The following is a 23333-nucleotide window of genomic DNA, read 5'->3' on the forward strand; positions in this document are numbered from 1 at the left end:
TCCTCTTCTCCTGCGTACGCTCGAGCCGGGCCCCATCGCCGGGTTTTGGGGAGGGCGACGGGACGCGAGGGCCGTGGAGCCGGGCCAGAGGCGTAAGGAGCATTTCCCCAAAAAAAAAACACTGAACCTCGGAGTCAGTCTATTAAAAGGACTGGGCTGTTTAATGGGGCACTCGCTCCCAATGAAGAACGCTCACTGTTTGTGCAAAGGAACTTTCCTCCACACTAAACTTTAATAAGACAGACTGAATTAGCATTTGCTGTCAATACAGGCCCTGTAACCCAACAGCAGCATCGGCCTGCCTTATTTTTGTTTTTATACTTCATTTTTTTTGGCTGACAAGAGTCTTCAGGGAAGAACACTGTGTGTTTTTAAAGGGCTTGATCAGTTGTTGTGCCAGAGAACAGGGAGTTCCTATGGGCCCAATAATACATTACTGGCATCGTTATTCTTCAGAAGGGTTTTTTTTAAAGAACGTAGGGCATTGCAAATAAATATCATATTTGTTGACCTGGTTATTTTTTTAATATATATATATATATTTCGGTATTGCTCGGTTGACGTTAGATTATTCTGAATTCATGCTTACGGATTTCCTTCGGCCTGTAAAAGTCTACATGGCGCAGAAAGAGAGAAAAACGCAGAGTGACGGCCGCAGCCTGTGCCAGGAGACGGACAGACAGTCGATACTGAATAATGAAGGAGCCCGCAGCCTCGCTGTGAGACCCACCGCCCGCGATCGCCCCGGCAACCGACACACGGAGCGGCGATAAATAATAACCGCCACGCTGTCAATCACACAGCCGGGCCCCGCGACAGCTGAGCCGCCATCTACATTACAGTCTGCGCAGCTGAGCCGCCATCTACATTACAACCTGCGGAGGTCGCTCATCATGGGCCTGGGTCTGTGTGAGCACATAGGGCTGAAGGGGCAGGCAGGTCTCTAAGGGGGGCCGCGATTGGTTGGTTCCCCTGGCATGCACTCTAGATGGCCCGTGATTGGCTGGTTCCCCTGGCATGCAAGCAGGTGGGCACTCAGATAATCTAACCTAAGTGCACCCCTTTTTGTTTTACACACCTGAATGCTCCCAAATAAATTACGATCTTGAACGTTGACTGGATATCCGGCTCTTCTGAAGGTAATTGGGAGTATCGTTTTCCTAGAGTCAAAGTTACTGTAAATATTGCAGAAACAAAGTAGCGGAAGCTCAAACACAGTGGAAGTGGAAGCCATTCTTTTTTTTAGTGGATAAAGATACTTGAGGCTGTGCCTGGTGGGCTTAGAAACATAATGGTGCCACTGCCATAACGCTGGAAAAATCCAGGCTCGCACACAGAGACACGTATGTACACACACACACGCGCGCGCACACACACACACACACACACACACACGTTTACAGAGCAGTCACGGAGAGCAGAAGCTGCGTGACAGAGCGCTGTCTCTCACCGGAGTGCAGTCACCTGACGGGACCCCTGGCGTGTCCCAGCAGCCCCGGGTTCAGTGAGCCGCTCACGTCCTGCAGGAGGAGCAGCGCTGGGGCGCGCGTGCGCTTCAGACCCCTGTCACATGCACAGGTCTGCAGCGCTGGGGCGCGCGTGCGCTTCAGACCCCTGTCACATGCACAGGTCTGCAGCGCTGGAGATGAGTTATGTGCAGCCTCACGCTGGGAGTCAGGCTGCTCACACACGCGACGCACGCACAGGCACACGTGAGTCACGCACACACACCACACGTACACTCACACACGCACACGCACACACACACACACACACACACACACACACGTGTACACATACACGTACTCATAGACACACACACTTACACACACGCATTAGCACACATAAACACGCACACACACACACACACACACACACACACACAGCATTCTATGGACTTAAGAAGACAATGACTGGACCCACACCAGTAAACCCCACCCACTCACCCACACTCCTAAACAGAGCCATTTTCCTGCATTAAGCCCCACACTAAATCCAGGCTTTGACCTACATGCAGATGAAGACAGTAATCTGGGGGCGGGTGGGGAGTTGAACAGAAACTATCCGTCTCTGTCTAATGTTTCAGTGTCTTTCTGACACCGGCGGGGGTTTATATTTAGGATTTAAACAGCTTATAATTCTATCTGAACACAGAGTCCCTGTCTGAGAGAGCAAGCGGACAGCACACTGAGGAGAGCTGCTCTTTCACAGTCACAACAAGCCATGAAAAAACCACAAAACCCCGCCAAAGAACAAGAATAATTATTAACACACACTACGCTAAAAAAAGGCTGTGGACAGGGTCTGTTTTTGACACATCCAAATCCAACACCGCTTCATTTCCAGAAAGCATGAACTCCGTTTTGAGTGGGCAGCAGATATACATTTTTTAAATAAGTCAATTAGCGATATTTTCTCGGAGAATGGCTGGTAGTACGGCACTTTGTTTTCCTTGGAGAGGCTGCGTTAGAGGCCCACACACAGCAGACACTGACAGAGAGGCCTCGTTGAGTGGGCATCACGGGGCTTCCAAACAAAACGAGGAGCAGAGCAGAGCTGAGCAGGGCAGAGCAGAGCAGAGCAGAGCTGAGCAGAGCTGAGCAGAGCAGGGCAGGGCAGAGCAGAGCTGAGCAGAGCAGGGCAGGGCAGGGCAGAGCAGAGCAGAGCAGAGCAGAGCAGAGCAGAGCAGGGCAGAGCAGAGCAGAGCAGAGCAGAGCAGAGCAGAGCAGAGCAGAGCAGAGCAGAGCAGAGCAGAGCAGAGCAGGGCAGAGCAGAGCAGGGCAGAGCAGAGCAGAGCAGAGCAGAGCAGAGCAGAGCAGAGCAGAGCAGAGCAGAGCAGAGCAGAGCAGAGCAGAGCAGAGCAGAGCAGAGCAGAGCAGAGCAGAGCAGGGCAGGGCAGGGCAGAGCAGAGCAGGGCAGAGCAGGGCAGAGCAGGGCAGGGCAGGGCAGGGCAGGGCAGAGCAGGGCAGGGCAGAGCAGAGCAGAGCAGAGCAGAGCAGAGCACAGCACAGCACAGCACAGCACAGCAGAGCAGAGCAGAGCAGAGCAGAGCACAGCCGCGCAGAGCAGAGCAGAGCAGAGCAGAGCAGAGCAGCGCAGGGCAGAGCAGAGCAGGGCAGAGCAGAGCAGAGCAGAGCAGAGCAGGGCAGGGCAGGGCAAGCAGAGCAGGGCAGAGCAGAGCAGAGCAGAGCAGAGCAGAGCAGAGCAGGGCAGGGCAGAGAGGCAGAGCAGAGGCAGGCAGAGCAAGCAGAGCAGGCAGAGCAGAGCAGGCAGCAGAGCAGAGCAGCAGTGGCAGGGCAGAGCAGGCAGGCAGAGCTAGCAGAGCAGGGCAGGAGCAGGCAGGCAGAGCAGAGCAGAGCAGCAGGCAGCAGCAGAGCAGGCGAAGAGCAGCAGCAGAGCAGAGCAGAGGGGGCAGAGCGGGGCTCGAGCAACGAGCAGAGCAGAGCAGCAGGGCAGAGCAGAGCAGAGCAGAGCGAGCAGAGCGAGCAGCAGGGCAGGGCAGACAAGCGAGCGAGCGGCAGAGCAGTCTAGCTGAGCTGAGCTGCTTTTCTCAGTCTGTGGACTTTTCAGTTCTTCTGGACGGAGCGGCCCATCCCTGCCCCAGGATGCACAGAGTTCTGCAGGGAAAAGCAGGAACGGGCCCCAGCAAGAGAGACGAAAACAAACAGAACCTGGTTGGTTTGGCTAGTGCTGGCAGTTTACCTGCGAATGCTTTACATTCAGTCAGCTGGATATTAGCTGAAGCAATTAAGGCTGAGCACACTGCTGGAGGGGATGAAAGCTGCTGCCCCCCACCTGGGATTTGAGCTGGCAGGTTACCCCCCCGATGAGAGGGAAACCCCATTCAGCATCAGCAGATCTTCCCTCACAGTGTGCCCCAGCGTTAGGGCAGACCCCCCCCCCCGGGGCTGTTGCGGGGGAAGGAGTGCTGTAATTAGGAGGCGGAGTCAGTCGCTTATGATGGAGCCTGTGTGTGTGTGTGTGTGTGTGTCGTGCGCTGCTGTTAGTGTGTTAGACGTCATTATTCACGTCTTTTCAATCGTGCTCGTGGATTCTGCCCGGCGACTGAAAGGTCCACGCATTTAGGCCAGGACCCCCACAGCTGTGCGTTTCCACGGCAGCGCATCACTCACATGTTACAGCTGCAGCCCGTGCAGCCATTAGCCCAGTGGGGAATAAGGACACGCCGAGGCGCTGGCAGGGCTGAGAGGGGTAAGGAGGGGATCAGACCTGTAGCGGTAAAAAAAAAGGGGTGGCCAGTGAGCGATGGCGGTTTGTACAGCGCGGGGGTGCGGTGGGGCGGGTGCGGGGGGGGGGGTGCAGTGGGCGGGAGGAGACACATCACTGGCTCGTTTCCCGCTGTTTATGTAATTCCACATCAGACACACAGCCAGCCCCCTTTTTTTTTCCCCTGAAAGTTCGGGTTTCGCGGCCTGGCCTTGGCGGAATATCCTCGGCGCCGATCCAGCTTGCGCGGTTTTACCGCGACTTTAGCGGCTGTGGCGCGGCTGGGGGGGTCTCAAAGCCGCCGCCCCCGCCCCTTTAGAGGAGCTCAGACTCTCGCTCCGTTACGTCCACCGCCCCCTTTCAGCTCCGGAGCCGCAGGTGAAGCGTACAGCTGCTCTCTTACCTGAGCGGCAGGTTCTGGCGTTTCCGTCGGAGACGCGAGCGATCGAGCGAGCGCACACACACACACACACGCGCTCAGCTTCCTCTGACACTGACACACACCACACACCACACCTGACCACAGACCACACCACCGCGCTCAGTGTCCTCTGGAACACCACACAGCACAAACACAAACCACACACAGGCGCCAGCTCCTCTGACACACACACACACACCACACCACACACACACACCCACACACCACACCACACGCTCAGCTTCCTCGATACACACACACCAGCCCACACACACACACACCACCCCACACACACATCCACACGGTGCCGCGCCGCGCGCTCAACTTCCTCTGACGCGCACGGAGATCCACGGGACTCAAAGCCTCGGCAGCACATTTGTCTCTCGTTTGTTGTTTTTATTTTTTAATGTTTTTTTTTGTTTTGGGCTCCGGGCAAAAACAGAAGGCGGGCGATCGATGGAGATCTGGCAGCCGCCGGCGAGCGAGCGAGCGTACGGTGGGGAGCGACACGTCCTGCGATGTCAGCCGAGATGTCACTCCCCCCGCATCGATCCGGGCGCCGCATCAGAAACGCAGAGCCTCCTCCCGAGTTTTACGTCTGTGACAACCAGCCCCGAGCAGGCAGAGCAGAGCCGAGCCCCTTCCCCTTAAACACTGACACATCCCCACCTACTCGTGTGCAAGCTGAACTGTGGGAAGTGTGTTTAAAAGTTTCTGATGGTTCTGAATGACATCACAATCTTCAGCTCGGTGGCACACATCCGAGGCAGATGACAGAAACGTGATGTTCACTCGCAGTGACTGATGTGCAGTGGCCCTTAAGATAACTGTGAAGGCATCACATCACCTGATGCTGAAATTTAAATCTGACCACTTCGATTTTTATTTCAATCAATAAAATCTAGATTAGTCCACTCATCTACTCCATGAAAGTACGTAATGATGATGATGATGATTATTATTATTATAATTATAATTATTATTATTTCACTGAAATGGTAGGTGTGCCTGCAGCTGAGGGATCTGCGTGTTCCTCTGATGCACTAGCCAGAAAGCCATCTCTCACACTGATGATAGAGAGAGAGAAGGAGAGGGAGAGGGAGAGAGAAGGAGAAAAAGGGAGAGAGAGAGAGAGAGACAGAGGGAGAGGGAGAGAGAGAGGGAGGGCCCTGATGCATGGCCAGGGAGGCCTGCCAAGGCTCACAGACCCCGCGCAGTCTGTTCACAGGAACCACAGACGCACGAGCGGCCCGCTGTGAAGGCCAGCGATGCAGAAGGCCCAGCGCACGTGAAGCGGTGCAGTCGCAGCGTGGGGATGCCTCACAGCGGGCCGCCGGGTGCCCCTGCTACCCAGCTTCAGCGATGGGAGACGGAAGCTTCTAGATCCGCAGACTCACGGCACCATGGTTACTCACCTACTCGGATTTGCTGGGTGTCCCACGTAACTGTAGTGCGGCCCAGCGAAGGGGGGGGGCGGGGGGGGTTTGACTCCGCAGGGTGTATTCCCCCCCAAATTATCCAAAAGCAACGCTTCAGCTGTGCCCTGCTTCTTGTGCCAAGGCACACACGGACACACAATGAAGGCAGAGCCTTGGCGGTACACACTGCCGTCCCAAACGGCGAAAGCGGCGACTGCATCAAAGGCTGCTGTGCAGGTAAACAGCGCCTACCTGCTGGGCGCTCGTCTATTAATACTTCAAACGGCCGCGCTGGAGCGGGGGCCAAGTCAGCCCCCCGCTCTGCCAGCCTCTCCTCAGCCCCGGCTGGGAAACAGCCAGGGAAAAGCCGTCCACATCCATCGCCTCCATTACAGATAATTGCAGGATTCGGCAAAGAGGAGAAAGGGAGCGTCTCCCACATGCTTAATAGAGCTCATTCTCCAATTAAATGCAGCCGGGCTTACAGCTTGCACCAGTCATCATTTGTGCAAATGCACCTGCCTTTAATGTTTACAAGGGACAGTTTATCCGCCCCCTCCCTCCCGCCTGCCCAGCCCTCCCGTTAAGGACTTATTGCAGTGTGGGGATTTCCAAAATATACAATCGATATGCATTTAAGGAACACTGTTTTAAAAATAGAAAGCCCGCCCACGAGCGGTGGATTGTGGGAGGCGAGAGGAAGCCGGGCGATCTGGACAGAGGGTGTGCGGCTTTACTCTCACTGCAGCTATTCCGCACTCGCGTGTGTTAGGCGGTAACCTTCACAGAGCTTTTCACGCTCTGAACAGAGAGGCCAGAGATTTCACTTCTCTGTGCAGCAACACAAACGCGACTGTCAACAGGAAGTGGAGCCCGGCCACTTTTCCTCAATAAACAGCCCTCCTGCACAGCAAGTACAAATAGGGTTTTTTTCCCCCTGCAGTAACAAAACGAGGTGTCTGATGACTGCAAACAAAGCTGCAGCGTGAATTTGCACAATAAAATGGCCGACGTGTGATCTGATCTAATGCTATGCTGCAAACACATGAAAACAAAGAATTTTTAAAGCACTCCATTAGCCTGTCATTAGCATTCCACTAGGTGGGTCTTTTTTTTTTTTTGCCTGGGCAAATTTTTTTTGTTTGGACGTCACATGCGCCATCTGTACCAAAACGGACGTTAAAAATAGAAACTGCAAAGGCGTAAAAAAATCCTCGGGTTTGTTTTTTTTTCACGAGGACGCCAGAATGTTCTGGACGTGCTCCTGCCAGATCCCCTCCAGGCAAAGTGACAGGCAGTTTTTTGCAGTTGTTTACGGACGTTTAATTAAATGCTCCGTCCTGCAGCCCGAGATACCATCGGCACAGAGTGTCCCCTTTGGGCCACGCTAGCTCCCCGGCCAGATAACGCCAATGCCCTTCTGCCCCTTTTGCCCCTTTTGCCCTTGTGCTCTTCCTGCCGCAGCACGGTTTGGCTTGTTTATTATTAATAGTATTTGTATAAATTTGAAATTTGCCAACTTTTGATTTACGCTTGAAAATTGCTTTCTAGTCCTCGAAAGCGAATCTTGCTGACGCTCACTGGGAGGAAGCGAGTAGGTGCTCTCTGTGGTTTTTGGGTAATGAGTTATTCCTCCGGAATCTCACTATTGGAGGGGAGGGACAAACAGCCAATCAGAGGCAGGGAGGGGCAAACAGCCAAACAGAGGCAGGGAGGGGCAAACAGCCAAACAGAGGCAGGGAGGGGCCGGGGGGAAATGTGGAACGTAAGAGGCTCTGAACTCGGTTACGGGCTCATGATGAGTTTCGCTGCGATGGGACGCAAAAAGCCGAGGTTCTGCAGAAAGTGCCCAGAGAGATGTTGTGGCTCGTCGTCACACCTCCTTCTAGTTTGACTCACCATAACTTTCTGACCAAGCCTTTGCTTACTGTGTGAACTGACCTTAATGTGTTCATGGCTATGTATAACTGATGTCATTTTGGATAAAAAAATGTACTTTTATGTAATGTCATTTTAAGACCTAATCACTTATTCTAAAGGAAAATGAAGTGTATTCAGCATCATGTTAATTTCTAGCCCCAGGTATATATGACTGCGTCAGGGATGGAATTTCAGCATCCATATGAGATGTAATATCATGTCTAGACAGGAGTGAGTGAGACAGTTTGATCTTGTATGTACATTAGACAACATATCTATATGTAAATCATGAGACTATTCTCTTGCGGGAAAAAGCTTACAACAATAAGAGACAACAATACTCACAGAATGTGAGTATTCTCAGATATTTGAATTGTGACACTATATTTCATTGCCATGGAAACCTCCAGAGGGCTTAATAATCTGATGCTGCTTTATTGATTTGTCCAACACCTTAAAAGCATATTTTCACTTGAAAAAGAGCTTGATTGCGCAGGAAAGAGATGAATTAAATGGCCCAGGGTGGAGGATGCATTTCACAGCTAATTAACAGAAAAAACCTTGACAGATTTTTTTTTTCCAATGCCCAGGCAAGATGAAAGATCTGATCCAAAAATGAAGGAGAAAACTCTGGACCGTACGAGTGGCCATTTTCAGCCCTGGCTTCTGTGCCCTGCTCTGTCACCTGACTGCCCATATATGGTCAGTAGTGACAGTTATTTTTAAATGTGCCAGGGCTTGCCCAGCATTCTGTTTTTAACGAGGTCCTATTGTTACCGTGACAATGAGGCAGAGGGCAGACTGAAACAGTGACTCATTACCATTTGGAAGCCGTAATCTGTTCTTAATAACGCTGTCCGTCTCCATCTCAAGCTTTTATCTTCCCATAAAGAAGCCGGCAATCAAGCCGCGCTTTACAATTTACAATTAGTCAGGGGAAGCGTGGGCTGAGATTAAATCACAGCTTTGACCCGCCAATAATCACAAACTGGCAATAAAGCCAGAGACAGAGCCACACCGAGCCACTGCACCTCAGCCTTGATCCAGTAAACAAGAGTGCAGAGAATGCTGCCATTAGAAAAACACAGCAAGCAGCGTCTGGATGGAAATACCCAAACATTTTCAAACACCCTTGCAAAGGCAATCTACTCTCTTGACCGTTCCCGTGAAACATCAATATTTCAAGAAATATTTCAATATTAATAAAGAATTTTGTTTTTGTTAGGTCCAATTATTAATACATGTTACATCATAATATGAATGTCAGGCAATTATATTTGTACAAGCAACGGCGCCTTCGCAGGCAATTCTGGTTTGTACAGCAGGAGAAAATGTCAACCACAGGGCAGCTCTCTCTGTATACATACAGTACGATCGCTTGAGGCAAATCATATGCGGCACAGCTCAATTAAAATGGGTTTCTCTCCAATTTACAGCGAGCACAAATAGTGAGTCCTCGCCTGCCATCGATTTGAGCAGCATTTTCTTAGCATGCACGCACCCATTAGGAGGCGTACATAACAAAGAGCTTTGAGAGGGATTGCGGGTTCGAATCCTGCGTAGGACACTGCAGCCTACCATGTAAAACTGTAAAAATACCAAGATAAAATGATGAGAGGTAATCATAATTGCTGGGGTTGGAAAGCTAAAATATGTCAAGTACTGCAGCCTCGGCTACTGCATGCATTGCCATGTATGTTATCCCTCATTTACAATGTTTTTTTTTCCCCTGAGTGATATAATTTCTTGCATATGGAACATTTCATGCAGCTACTGTTTTATGCTTGTAAGATTTGTTCCTGCAATTTAAAGGGAGTACGCAGGAAAGATATGCACTCCATGAGAAATGACACTACAACTAAAGCCATCAATCTCATTGCATTGTCTTTAAAACATCTTTGTTCTACCATTAAAAACGTAATTTCTAATATGGAAACATTATCTTTCAGACAGTGAGAAATGATTATTGTTACAGACCTTGTACCAGCTTTTAAAGCACTAGTCTTTTTTAGCGTAGTCTAAACAGCCTGATCCTTTTAATAAATATTTAAATGTGGAGTCACAAATACCTGGGGCTTGAATATCTTTGCGGAAATGCACTGCTGAGAGAGAGCTAAACTGATTCTACTGAGGATTTTTTTAAAAAGGTTTCCACATTAGTTCATCAGGGGCTTCCCCAGCATGGGCCCTGCCAGGGTGCGGCCCTGTGATTCATGGGAAATCGCGGTACTAAGACTGCAGTAACAGGAAGTCACACTTCAGGACGGTTTGGACATGCGAGGCGATGTTCCATCGCTTAACTGACAGCCCAAATTAGACAGAAATGAGCTGTAATGAGGTGCTCAGGTATGAAGTCCAGGTAAAGCTCTAGTTTTCCAGGAAGTGATTCACCCCACCATCACAGTCGCCTTCCTGATTGTTCCGGCACTTTCTACAGGGGTTGAGAAGGCAGGAGCACTACCCACACACTTCATTAAATGCTCCCAAACAAGAGTAATGGTGAAAGCACAAGACAGTCTTTTTTTTTCTTTCTTTTTTGACCTGCAAACAGACTTATATAATAATCTAAGGCAGATAGAGCTGTGCCCTTGCAGGTCCGAGTGCTGTTCGCACCATAAAAACAGTTTGTGTGCATTCACTGCAGTGTGTGTCCCATTCATCAGTCCAGCGCTGCTGCACTCTGGTTCCAGTGGAAGCTTCCACAACTGCACACTCAGCCTTTGTTTTTATATTGATTTATAATGTTTACACACCGAGGCAATTCAGACGGAGCACCGCGCTCAGGGGCACAGCAGCAGCGCCCTGTCTGGGGGCTTAAATCCGCGACGTTCGGGGTGGAAGCGGGGCTCCCCGAGCCATTACAGCAGGCGCGGCTGCCGTTCGGAGAGCTTCAGGAGGAAGCGGCGCACATAGATCACCTGCTCCCAGCCCTCCCCGGCTCGCAGCCCGCGAGGCGCCAGATGGATCGTGTAGCTGCGCTAATGCAATTAGTCCTCATTCGGCCTGACAGAAAAAATAATGAAAAAGCCACCGGAACTTAAGTTGGAAATAGAAGCTCGGCTGCCGCGCTGCAGTGCATGATGGGTATTAATTGTTTTCTCGAGATAATTTAGTGTCTGTGAGTAATTTCTCGGGCCACAACAAAGTGTGACTTAAATCTCCTCTTTATTAAAGCCGATGCAGGAGCTTTAAAACAAGCCCAAACGCAATGTCATTGTCTAACTCTGAAATCTAGCGATAGACCAAAGGAAATAAAAGAATGATTAATTTTATGATTGCATATAACTCGCGTGCTCTTCGGGACAGATTTTATGGCGAATATAGCGAGGCGTTGGAAGAATACGGATTTATTTCTTTATTCTTTCGGAATGTTACTCAATTCCAAAAGATGCATAAAATGTTCCGGTAAAGAGGTGGAAATGAAAGTAAATATAAATATAATTTAAATAAAACGTACCCTCAAAGAACACGCGCAAATATAGGAAGGGAAACAGGGCTCATTCAGGGCAGCTGATAACAGAGTGCTACAGCTTTGTGACAGCGCAGTCTGTCAGTCAAATATGTTCCTGCAGAGCCTCCAGATTTCTCTCATCCCCCAACTGAATTTAAATTTAAATTTCATTATGTGGATTAGCCGTGCTCACCTTCAGTTACAGCCGGGCACAAATGCTTATAGTATAGGACGCGCAGGAAAATGGAAGGTTTTAGTAGTGAGGCTGTCCTGTAAAAATAAACATTTAATTAAAAATAAAAGGAATTCTCCCAAAATTAGAATGAGAAACAGTGCCCCATGCAATCCACTGGCAGCCATGTTGAGCACGGGTCCATGCTACTGGTCATAAGCACACAGTGCTGATACGGATCGCTTTGGCCCAGTAGTGCCAGGGTAGCAGAGCGGCAGCCTGGCTTCTCCTTTAGCCCACATCGGGCTGCATCAGCCCGTCCAGCACCCGTGCGAAAAATAAACACCCTAAACCCGAAAAAAATGAGGGGGGTTTTCTGAAACGGGCCGTCCTGAGGCTGACTCACATGGGGGAAGGGCGTCTTTTGGAAAGTCTGCGCCACAGCGAACCCCGTACGAGCCCAGGAGAGGCTGAGGGATCTGCGTGCAAAACAGCTCCTCTGCCGTTGTCATGCGCGCGGTGACGTTCGTTAGCCCGAGTCTGAAACGTAAACACACGCTTCACAACGGGCAGGCCAGCCAATCGAAAGGGGAGCTGCCTTTTTTCCACGAATCAGAATACTCGGTATTACAGTAGAGTAGAGCTTTGAGCTGCTTTTTTAACCCTGCCCTCCCCATCATTCCTTTTTCATTCACGCCAGTGTCTCCGTTAGGCTGGATGATAACGTGAGGTGGTGGCAGGAGGGCAAAGCCACACAGACATGGCCGTCTGTGAGCGGAGGCCTCTGGGGGGATGGGGGAGTAGGCCCGAACGCAGCGGCACAAGCAGACTCTAAGCGGAGTCCAGACTGATGAAGCGTGAACATCTCCGGCAAAAAAAAGTCCCACTGTAAGAAAGTTACTCCTGAAGCGGAGCGCTGTGCTGGAGGGCATTAAGCGCTAGAGAGCGGGCGAGACGGCAGGCAGCCATTTTCTGCTCTCACGCTACAGACCAGATCCCACCGCTCTGCGTCTGAAGGACGGCGGATTGGCTGAAGTTACTCACTGCTGAATTAGAGCCCGGCTTCATAAGCATCTGTACAAATGAGACCTGATGCACTTATTACACGTGAATTAAAAGGAACCCTATAAATACCGCCATGCTGAGTCGTTTCTGATAAGCAATCAGATTAAAGGGTCCTTTGGCCAGCTTCTGCGCTCCAGCTGAGATCCGTCCAGCTCCTGGAAGCACACTCGCCATTATAAAATCCATACCAAGCCACAGCCACCTCCAGAGAGTGATCTCTGTCCAGCTCAGAACCTGAGTCATGTGCTCTTTCATGAGCTGTACACGTACACACACACACACGCGCGCGCGCGAGCGCACACGCATGCACGCACACAAGCACGCACGCACAGACACACACACACACACGCATGCACACACACACACACACACATTAGCCAAGGTGGAGAGGGAAAGAATTTATTTATATATTTTTTTAGCCAATTAAATCAGGGGATGATTAGGTGACAAGTTGGAGAGAGCCAGGTTGGGAATTCAGCCAGGACGCTGGGGAACCCCCTACTCTGTGCAACAAGTGCCATGGGGTCTTTAATGACCACAAGCAAACGGGCATAAGCAAAGCATGCTCACTTGTTTGTGAATATTTTTGCTGGCCGATGATTTTTAATCAAGCATGCAGTTCAGACGCCAAAAGGGTACCGATTTCAATCTGCTGTTTGCTTAATGATTAACAGTCCTTCCATTTCCCAAGATTTTCTCATCTCAATTACATCAGTTACGGCTGTAAATTACTTCAAAGAGACATAATCACAGTGCCAACTAGCAAACTGCACAAACTTTTATGAGCAAAACTGACAAATATTTATAGTTATCTAAATATCAGTGCACAACACACACCCCCTTCGATCACACCACGGAAGCAAATATTATTTCAAGAAAATATGGAAAAAATACACAGCAGTAGATATGAGGTGATAAGACAGCTGGATAGTAAGCAGAAATTACACCTACCCATGTCTAACCTTCCCATCACAAATCACTGATACTGATAATTAATTAACATTCAACTCTTTTTGTTCTGGTGATGCACTTCACTGTAAGAATATACAGGGTGATGTAATCCTTTGGGTATCTGCAGAATTGCTGACAACAGACAAATGTGTTTCGGTTTTTGCTTTTCTTTTTTTGCGATAAATGTGGGAAGAAACTTTGCAGCTATAAACCGTAACTCTATAAAGGATTACTGCAGCTGTTTGCTCGCCCAGTTCCACTCTGCATGTAATTAAGATCTCTGAGGCAGCCTCTGGCTGGACAGCCTGTGCCTGGTCTTTAAATCTTAGGCTCGGACTTTAACTTTCTTTTTTTTTTTTGTTTCGGGTGGAACTAGTACGTACCGGGGTATTGCTTGAACGAGGAGGAATATTTTAGAAATTTGTGCACCTGTGGAAAAACAAATTCAGTAATTTCATGCGGTGCAGAGGAGTAGTTTATGAGCTGAAGATACACCAGCTCAGCTTGTTACAGCACACTACTCACACATTACTCATGCAGTCCCACTTCAGCTAAACTCCTGCTGCTCTGCTGCATGCCCAGTAATCAAAATGGGATTCCAGTGTCCTAACCCTCCATGCCCCCCCTGCTCCCCCACCCCCCATCCACACTGCAGCCCATCACAGCAAACACATGCCAACTGGAGAGAAACTCTTGGGGGAGATTATGGCTCTGCATGAATAATTGCCCCAGCAGTAGCTCTATGCAGGGAGCAGGTGGACAGAACAGCGTGCTTCTCCACTGAAGGGCACAGCCAGAGTCAAACAGCACGTTTGTCCACCTCAGCTCCCTGTTAGCACTGCAAAGACTCTCAGGACTCTTCTAATGCAGTTTCTACTTCACCCCCCCGTCCCCCCCCCCCAACCGGCTGACATAATCAGAGTTGACACACAGTAATAGCATTAAAAATGAGTGTGCTTTGCCTTTTTTTTTCTTTTTTTAAAATGCCTATGACTTCAGATTCAGAAATAAAGAAAACCTTCCCTGAAATCCCTGAGTGGAAGCTGGGACGATGGCGCTGGAGAAGGATGAACTCGGTTACCGTGGGGAGCGGGGTGGGGGGGGGGCGCGAGGGTTTCTGCTCTCTGGAAAAACTGTGATCATCAGGCGCATCTCAGGGGCTGGGAGGTGCGAGCTCCTGGGCGCCCGGTTGCCATGCAGGGTGAAAGACAGTGGGAGGGACCTGGCTGGCACATCGGCGCTAACACGCTAACCCTGAGTAACCCCTGCGCATTCGGCTCTAATGTGAATCAGCGCTAACACGCTAACCCTGAGTAACCCCCGCGCATTCAGCTCTAATGTGAATCGGCGCTAACACGCTAACCCTTAGTAACCCCCGCGCATTCAGCTCTAATGTGAATCAGCGCTAACACGCTAACCCTTAGTAAGCCCTGCGCATTCAGCTCTAATGTGAATCAGCGCTAACACGCTAACCCTTAGTAACCCCTGCGCATTCAGCTCTAATGTGAATCAGCGCTAACACGCTAACCCTTAGTAACCACTGCGCATTTGGCTCTAATGTGAATCAGCGCTAACACGCTAACCCTTAGTAATCAGAGGCTGAGGGCGCCGGGCGGAGGAACTGGTGGCGTTTCGTCTGGTTTTCTGTTTCCCTTGTTCTTCACGACTGAGCTAACCAAGTTTGTTTATGTCAAAACATCTCTCAACCTAGATTTACGTCCCTCGAGATGTCTAGATTTGGGCTTTTGCTCACACTGGGGATGCTTAAATGCTTCAAAATGGATGTGAATATTCCTATTGTACCCCAAATCACCAATAAAAACAACAATATATAATTTTTTAAAAACCAAGTGCAAGTGGAGGGTGACTGCAACATTTACACAAAAGCAAGCCCTCCCCCTCCAACATGACCTCAGTATGTTTCCCCAGCACATCATCTTTCCCACGGTTTCCCTGTGTAGTTCATGCTCAGGGAAGGCACACGCAGCCTGTAAATGACTCGCGTGTAAAAACCCTGTTGTTGTTTTTTTTTTCCAGGTTCCATCACCAGGTGCTCCTTCATCAAGTACCACTACTCCTCGGCCGCCATCCCCAAGAACCTGTCCTACAACATCACCAAGACCATCCAGCAGGACGAGTGGCACTCCCTGCGTAAGTGTCACACGCCGTCGCTAGGATACCGCGGGGTTCCGCAACACCCGATTGGTCGGCCTGAACGGTGAAAAAAACAGACAGGAAAAATACAACACTGAGGGACCTGCGCTGATGTATTCTGTGGTATTCTGAAGTGTTCTACCCTGTGCGATAGGAGGAACCTAAGCGCCCAAAATTGTGCTTCTGTTTAGGACTACGGAAACGTTATTGAATGTAAATGTAATTATGTTATAGAAGTTGATAGATGCGATATAGTAACCGCGGGAGCAGTCTTATCTCATGCCGTCTCATTTCGCCCGACACCATCCAGTGGCCACCTGACGAGTCGTTTAATTAGCATGGCTGTCTCGGTCGGCTTTGGGACACAGAACCGTAAATAAGTAAATCCATCAAGATCTGTGCAGGGGCCCTTACAGACACAAAACCTAGCGGCCATTCTGTGTCTGTGAGCGGAGACCGGAGGCTAGATTGTCCTTCAGATATTACCACAGGCAGGGAAATGCAGCTCCGTTATTTACGCTGTTTTGGACCATAACGATGTATTCACTCATTGGTCGACAGAAATTTCAGTCTATTGTAAAGAGCTGATTATAGGGCGCACATGAATGGGTATGGAGACAGAAAAAAGTGTGGCATTCAAACCCCACAACGACAGCACCAAGAGTGAACCTAACAGCCTGGAACTGTGATTCAGTCCTGCTACCAATATCCAGGGGTTATGCTCCTCATACAAAATAAAGCCTTTGATGGTCTTTTGCCACGTCACATCACATGAACATGGGTGCAATGCAAGACAAGACGGGACGGCATGCCCAAATTTAGCAGCGGTGGAAGGTACAGCATGTAGCGCTGGCCTCCAGTCAGACAGCGGGGGGGAGAGAGAGCACATGATTTCAGTCACTCCGGGGTTCTAGAACATCAGGTTCCCTCTGTTCCCTCGGCCATAATTGGACGGGGGGGGCCAAACAGGCACGGGCACGGAATGCCTGGGCTGGTGTAACGGCACGCAGGGAACATCGCCCTGCTGGGATGTGCTCCGGTCCGCTCCGTCTCGCGCTCTCTGAAGGGCGCGGGGGTTTTAGGAGGGGGGGGGGAGTCGCCTGAGAGCCGTGTGCAGGAAGCCCTGAAACTGTCAGTCTGGGGCGAGTCAGTGAGCCGTCGGTTGGAGGAGAAAGTGCGCCTTTCTTTAACCCAAACCTTACAAAGGGGGGGCCTGCTCAAACAATAAGCGGCACAAGAGGTAGAGGTGTAAATGGCCGTTTGTACAAAGCTCAGCAGTCAGGAACGCTGAGCAAAGCAGGATACACTTTAAGAGCAATGCTGGTTCCTCTTTATCAAGCCATTTTCAGGTTTGAATAAAACCTGCGTGGGCTTTAGCTTTACTGCAAACGCATCTTTTTGCCAATTCTTCACATTTTTATGTCATCAGTTCAAAAAGCACAGGGCCTGAGACATTATACTGCATTGGAAGCACAGCCAGAGTCAAACAGCACGTTTATCCACCTGACTGAACTCCCTCAGTAAAGTATATTTGCACAGTGAAATGGCCCTTAAAATAGGCAGGTTTCTCAACTGATTCAATGGATCCATTGAACAATGGATGTATTCAAGTACACACTGTGTGTGCATGTGTGTGCGTATGTGCGTACATAAACAAGAAAGCGTAGAAAATATGACACAGTATTGCGGCAAAAATCACCTGAAAGCAAGATGCAATGCAATGTTCCAATATTTCACGTGATTTGACAAATGAACAGTCCAGGATATCCTTTAACATGAAGCTGTAAAGGATTTCCCTCTTTGCCAGTTTCTCATGGAGTTGAAATGAAATCAGATCAGCCCAGCAAGACAAGTGTGTTACTTGGAGGGTCAGTCCTTTAGGCGAGCAAGTATCTGGACGGGGAGGCGCGGACTTGGTCAAACCTCTCGGCCAAAGCGTTAGCTACCTCAGAAGAGAGCGGTCCGGCATGACCGATATTCCGTCAGGTGGCAACGGGAGCCAAAACAAACAAAGAAGTAAACAAACAGACAGAGCGGCTTGTCTGCGGCGGCGGCAGCGTGATGGCTGCGATGGCCTCTGGGCGCGGGCGATAACGGCGCTACACACCAGATTTCAGAGTAAAGCCGCAGAAAAAAAAAACCCTCGCTCAGGTAGCGCAGTGAATTTCAAACAAAGACTCCACCGCGGAGACTAAAGAGCCTTCAGAACCGCCCCGGGACAGAAATGTAGAAAGGCAGATGTAAATGAATAAATAAAGAAATAAATAAAGATGTCAAAGTCACTGAATATCCCTGTGAGCACAGTGAAGTCACCGATGAGGAAGTGAAAGGTTTATTGTGGCACGCGTGCGCTGGGACTGGATCAGGTTTCTCACGCTAAACCGAGAGGACAGGAAGGGAACTGGCCTCAGAGCTGGAGCTGGTCCCCGGGCGCTGCACTGTGGCTGCCCACCGCCCCTAAGCAGCCAGGATGGGTCAAAATGCAGAGGACACATTACCCCCAATAAAAGCGTATCTTATCTTATATCTCATAAAAGACAGGCACATCTGAGACGAAAGCCTTGCTTCTGTCGGGTACGGGCCTGAATCCGGGCTGACAATGTGCCTTTCCGAGGCACGCTGCCCGGCACCCCGCCAAGGCTGCACTGTAATGGCAGATGTGCGCCAGCGTCTCCATGATTGCTCCCACACTCTGCAAATCCTTCAGCCGCCATCGCGCCCGGAGCATGTTATAAATATGGAGAAGGCTGAGATGACTTGTTTTATGTCGAAGCAATGAATTTTGAAGAAAAAAAAAAGAAAAAAAGATGAAGGCCCAACAGTTTTCACAAGGCCGTGTCTTTGTGAGCGCGCCCATAAGGAGCCAGATGAGCGAAATCAAAACAGCGCGATAAACGGACATTAAATTTTCCCAATGTCTGCGCCCGGCTGACGGCTGACCTCCGCGTGGCGCCCCCCCCTCCCCCTCCCCCCCCTCCCCTCCCTGTCCACCCAGCCCATTTCTTTCGGGCTCCCCACCTTCAGCTTCACTGTGTTTAATTGAATTTGTGGTGTCACGAGCCACCGGAGCCAGACGTTTGCCTAAATCAACAGGAGCTGTAAAAAAATTTTTAAAACACAAGCGAGGGAGGGAGCCGAGGTGGAGGCGGCGGTACAGAGATCTTTCCCGCGGGTAACGCAGCGTTTGACGTGTCTGATCGCGGTATTCCCGCCAAAAAAACGCTCGGGGGAGACGCACGCTTCGCCACCACACCCCCCCCCCCCCCCCCCCTCAATGTCATGATTAAAGTCTTTCAACAAGGGATCACAGCCACAATTATCGCCTGACATCTGAGTGACAATTCCTCTGAGCCCCCTCCTATCAGGTGTGTGTCTGCGTGTGCTCTCCGTCTCCCCCAACCCCAACCCCACTATCAGGTGTGTGTCTGCATGTGCACTCTGTCTCTGCCGCCGCCCCCCCCCCACCCCCCACCCCCCACCCCCCAGAAAGACAGGAAGGTCTGTGAAAATCGGAGAAGGTTATCAGAGCAACGTCGCGTCTAACGGCCCCCTCCAAGCTAGCCGTTATTCCGGTGTGTTTTAATTGGCCGTGGATCTGAGGCTCTGTGCCTGGTGTGTGGGAGGGGACCCGCGTCTCCTCTCCTCCCTTCACCTCCATTAAGCAGCAGGCAGGGGAGGGGCTGGGGGGGATAAGGGGGGGGGCACAGAGAGGGATCGGTACGGTGAGGGGGGCCAGGGGCCTTTGGGGGCCAATCTTTAGGATAAACGTTACCCGTCGGTATCTGACACCACTGAGCATGCTCACGAGGACACCAAGCTCGTTAATATTGCAAAAATGACCTTACTGAGAACGTTTGGCAAGGTCGGTGCTGCAACTCTAGGTCTGGAGTAGGCCACACACAAAGGAATAAGGACTGATGAGTTTAAGAAGAGGCTGGCATTCAAAAAAACAACACGTATGCCTTATTGTCACATGATAGATGTTCCGTTTTTTTCCAATACCAATAAAGAAATATTTATTTGCCCCACAACACTCTTCGGCACAGCAGGGTTATTAACAACATGGCCGCAAACAGTGTGTGGCATTTGAGAGAGCAGCAGACCGTGTAAGAATGATCACCCCCTTGTTGCGAATGACCGATGGAAAATACAATGTAGTGTAATTAACAGGAAACAGAAACAACAACATTTGAACCAGGGGTGGATCGATACCGCTCATTACAGGTACGCATGAGGCAAACGTCAGTTAGATCTGCAGTGGAAATATAATTAATCAGCTAACGTCCTTCCGATTCTTAGGAAGCTGCTGATCCACGAGCACGTTGCCAAGGGCACAGGAAAGTTTTAGTCTCCGGTACGAGTATGAAAAGGCAGCCGGTTAAGCATCCACCACAAACACATTCCATCGGGCCGCAATTGGGCCACATCGGTCTTAAGAGTCCCGCGTTATCTCAGTCCTGCAGATACAGAATAAAATAGCCTGTGTGTGTGTGTGTGGAGTGTGTGTGTGTTGTGGTGTGTGTGTGCGTGCGTGCGTGTGTGCGTGTGAGTGTGCTTGTGCGTGTGCGTGTGCGTGTGCGTGCGTGCGTGCGTGCGTGTGTGCGAGCGTGCGTGCGAGTGTGCGTGTGTGTGAGCGCGTGCGGGCGTGTGTGTGTGTGTGTGGTGTGTGCATCGATCTCTCCGCATCACTCAATGAATTTGCAGTTAAGTGATGGCACTCGTGGAGCTTTTCTCTTTTTGCCAGTGTCAAACTTCAAACCGCTTTCTCTCTTTCCCCTGCAGTTTCTGCTAGTCTCTACCGCAGGGGTGGAGGACACATGTTCCGTCATAAGGCTTCTCCCCTAATCAGAAAACCGGGGGGGGGGGAGGGGGGGGGGTGGAGGTGGTGGTAATTGATTCTATCTTGCTTCCTGCAAGTAAATAGTTTAATGAATAAATTAGGCTCGGTCTTATCCTTGTCAAGGTGGGCTTTGAGGAACTGTTTGCTTAATTGCATCCACACAGTTGAGGAGAAAAAAAAAAAAATCTGCATTAACAACCGGCATTAAAGATGTCTAAAGTTGCACAAGGGAAACATTTATCAGATTTAAAAGGTTAGTTGGCCTTATCTTCGACCGGATTCGCACCAGAGACACCTTTATCGGATTTAAAAGGTTATTTGACAGGATGGGCCGTATGCTTCGACAGAGGAACTTTCTGGAAGGAGCAGAGCGTGCGGGGAGACGCACTGCAGCATCCGCCCGCGTTCACTGGACTGTATGTTCTGCAATTAGAAATGAATTGCTTAGAAAATTGTGTGCTTCATTTAAGTAGATGGAAAAAAGGTAATGGCAATTCTGGAATGTCCCCCAGGGGTACATTCTCGGTACACTCTGACTCAATGGCCTGCAGTGTTGTACTGGGTCATGCTATTTGGTCATGGTTCTCCATTTTATTTGATCACTGAAATATGCCAGAGACACAACATTTGAGTGCCCTTTGGCATCAACATGACAAGAAAGAGGTCACGCTACATGCCTGACTGCATAAGCTGTTCTGTGTTGCTAAATTACGTGTAATTGCTTTGGTTGGAAGCTTTTGTTGCCATTGACTATGGTGCAATTTGGAGCCATCTCCCTGATAGCAGTTGACATGGACAAATCACAAAGTCGACTGCATTTACGCAGTCTAGTTTTTTTTTTTACGACAGCCGTGTCCAGATCAGACTCTGATGAAAGTGATTACACACGCACTTAAAATAGAAGATAAAATATTTTCTTCACCCGCTTTACGATGGCCTTGAGGGTCGATATGGGTGCTTAGGGGATGTATATTGCAGAGGTAAACTGCAGTGTGAAGCTGTAGCGTTATTTCCTTAACGGTCCGCCCTACGTCTTTGTCAGGTCTGAGGTAAAAACGGCAGGGAGAAGGAAAGCTCAGTAAATATTTAGGCCACCGTGAAAAAAATCCAATCGTGAGCTGGGGCGGCCGTTAATATTCATGGGAATCCTGGCGTTAAAAAACTGCAGACAGGCTGATGCCTTAAATTTGTAATCAGCTCAAGCTGCCTGACAGCAGTCCTGTGATCTACGTGCGGGACGTTTTGTTTTTTGTTTTTTTGTCGTCGTTGTGTGTGGCACACGTTTAATTCATTCCATTGTGGTGGCTTTCAGGCCTATTGTGAGCGAGTCTAAGCTCCCAGCATGCCCAGATAAAGCTTTCTGATGAATGGACGCATATACGCTGCATCATACATAACCTCGATAATCCCACTTTACCGGAACAGTTACAAATTCACACTTAAAAATAGAATATGAAATGCAGAAAGCTCTCGAATAGAATAATTTCAGTGCACGGTATCACAGTATTATACACGAAGCACTAATACGTACAGTGTTAATAATTCGGAAACTTTTATTATTTATTTTGTTATTATTTATTTTGATTTAAAAAGGCACAATTGAGCAGAGAATATACGTGATATCTCACCAGTACAGTTAGAATAATGGGTTTTTAATCCGGGGAAATGCGGCTCTGTATTTCTCCATAGGAATAATCCTTTTCAATATCAGAACTGCTGCTGCCAGCTGCCTGTTGACAAAAATAGCCATTTCCTATATCTCTGCGTGCTTATCCAGAACGCACGGAAATAAACTCCAGGGTAGCCTGGCCTCGGTCAGTAATGTCTCTGACTCACGGTGGCCAAGGCACTTAAATTGGGAACACAGATCCCTGGAAGGGCTCCCTTTAAAGAAAAAAACCCGAATTGTGCTCATTTTTGTGGTGTGAAGCTCAGTCCTGTAAGTGATTAAAATAAACGATTGTTGCGTTGTGTTTACATGAGCTGCATTTACATCACACCGCCCCCACAGACCAGCGATGCACCAGCTGCTGTGTTCATGAAATAGCATGAGTCACACAATACTTTGCTTTTAATTAACTGCACATCGTACCTACCCCGCCTTCATCCTCCTATCACAACATATTGGCTAGTACAGTGTATATACGCTTTTGAGTAGAATGTCATTACCGGGAATGGCCATTTTCACTGATAGAAATCCTATCAGTTTTAAATAATTCATTATTTATGTGACTGTGAGATTAGATGCAATTCACCACCCCCGAGCAAATATGCAATTTCAGGACCAAAATGTACCGAACGAAAACCAATTGTGCAGTGGCAAGACACTATGGCGTGTGCTAATGTGCTCCAGATATCCATCTGACAATAGGATTTAAATGCAACGTGCGCTGCTTTGCCACAGAAAAAAAACGCTTTTGCGTTCCCTTGAGAAAGCTGCAGGCGGCACAAATGGCCCTTAAAGGTCCAGCGACTAGATGTCCAACGAAGAGCACCTAAGCCAGGGTGGCCCCCCAAGCCCAGGGTGGCCCCCAGTGAGGACTGTGGGGCCCCAGGGAAAGGGACCCGTTACAGCCTCTACACTTTACCGCATCGTCCAGGTGACGCATCACAGGTGAAGCTGTTAAAGAGGACCAACCCACTGCGTGTTTGTGAGGACGTCAAACAGACCTGGGTCACATACGTGTTTGTTTTGGATTCAAATACTTTCCTAC

At 49.6% G+C, this 23333-nt stretch overlaps 1 protein-coding gene across 1 annotated transcript in view; it reads left to right on the top strand.

The window, feature by feature from the left end:
- tmem178bb (transmembrane protein 178Bb) overlaps positions 1 to 23333 on the top strand; it is a 52557-nt gene that overhangs the window by 8082 nt on the left and 21142 nt on the right. Inside the window, exon 3 of the mRNA XM_064318483.1 lies at positions 15663 to 15776. Within this exon, the coding sequence (XP_064174553.1) occupies positions 15663 to 15776 (114 nt within the window). The remainder of the gene's footprint in view (positions 1 to 15662; positions 15777 to 23333) is intronic.

The sequence above is a fragment of the Anguilla rostrata genome, chromosome 19 (assembly GCF_018555375.3).
Source record: "Anguilla rostrata isolate EN2019 chromosome 19, ASM1855537v3, whole genome shotgun sequence".
NCBI classification, from domain to species: Eukaryota; Metazoa; Chordata; class Actinopteri; order Anguilliformes; family Anguillidae; genus Anguilla; species Anguilla rostrata.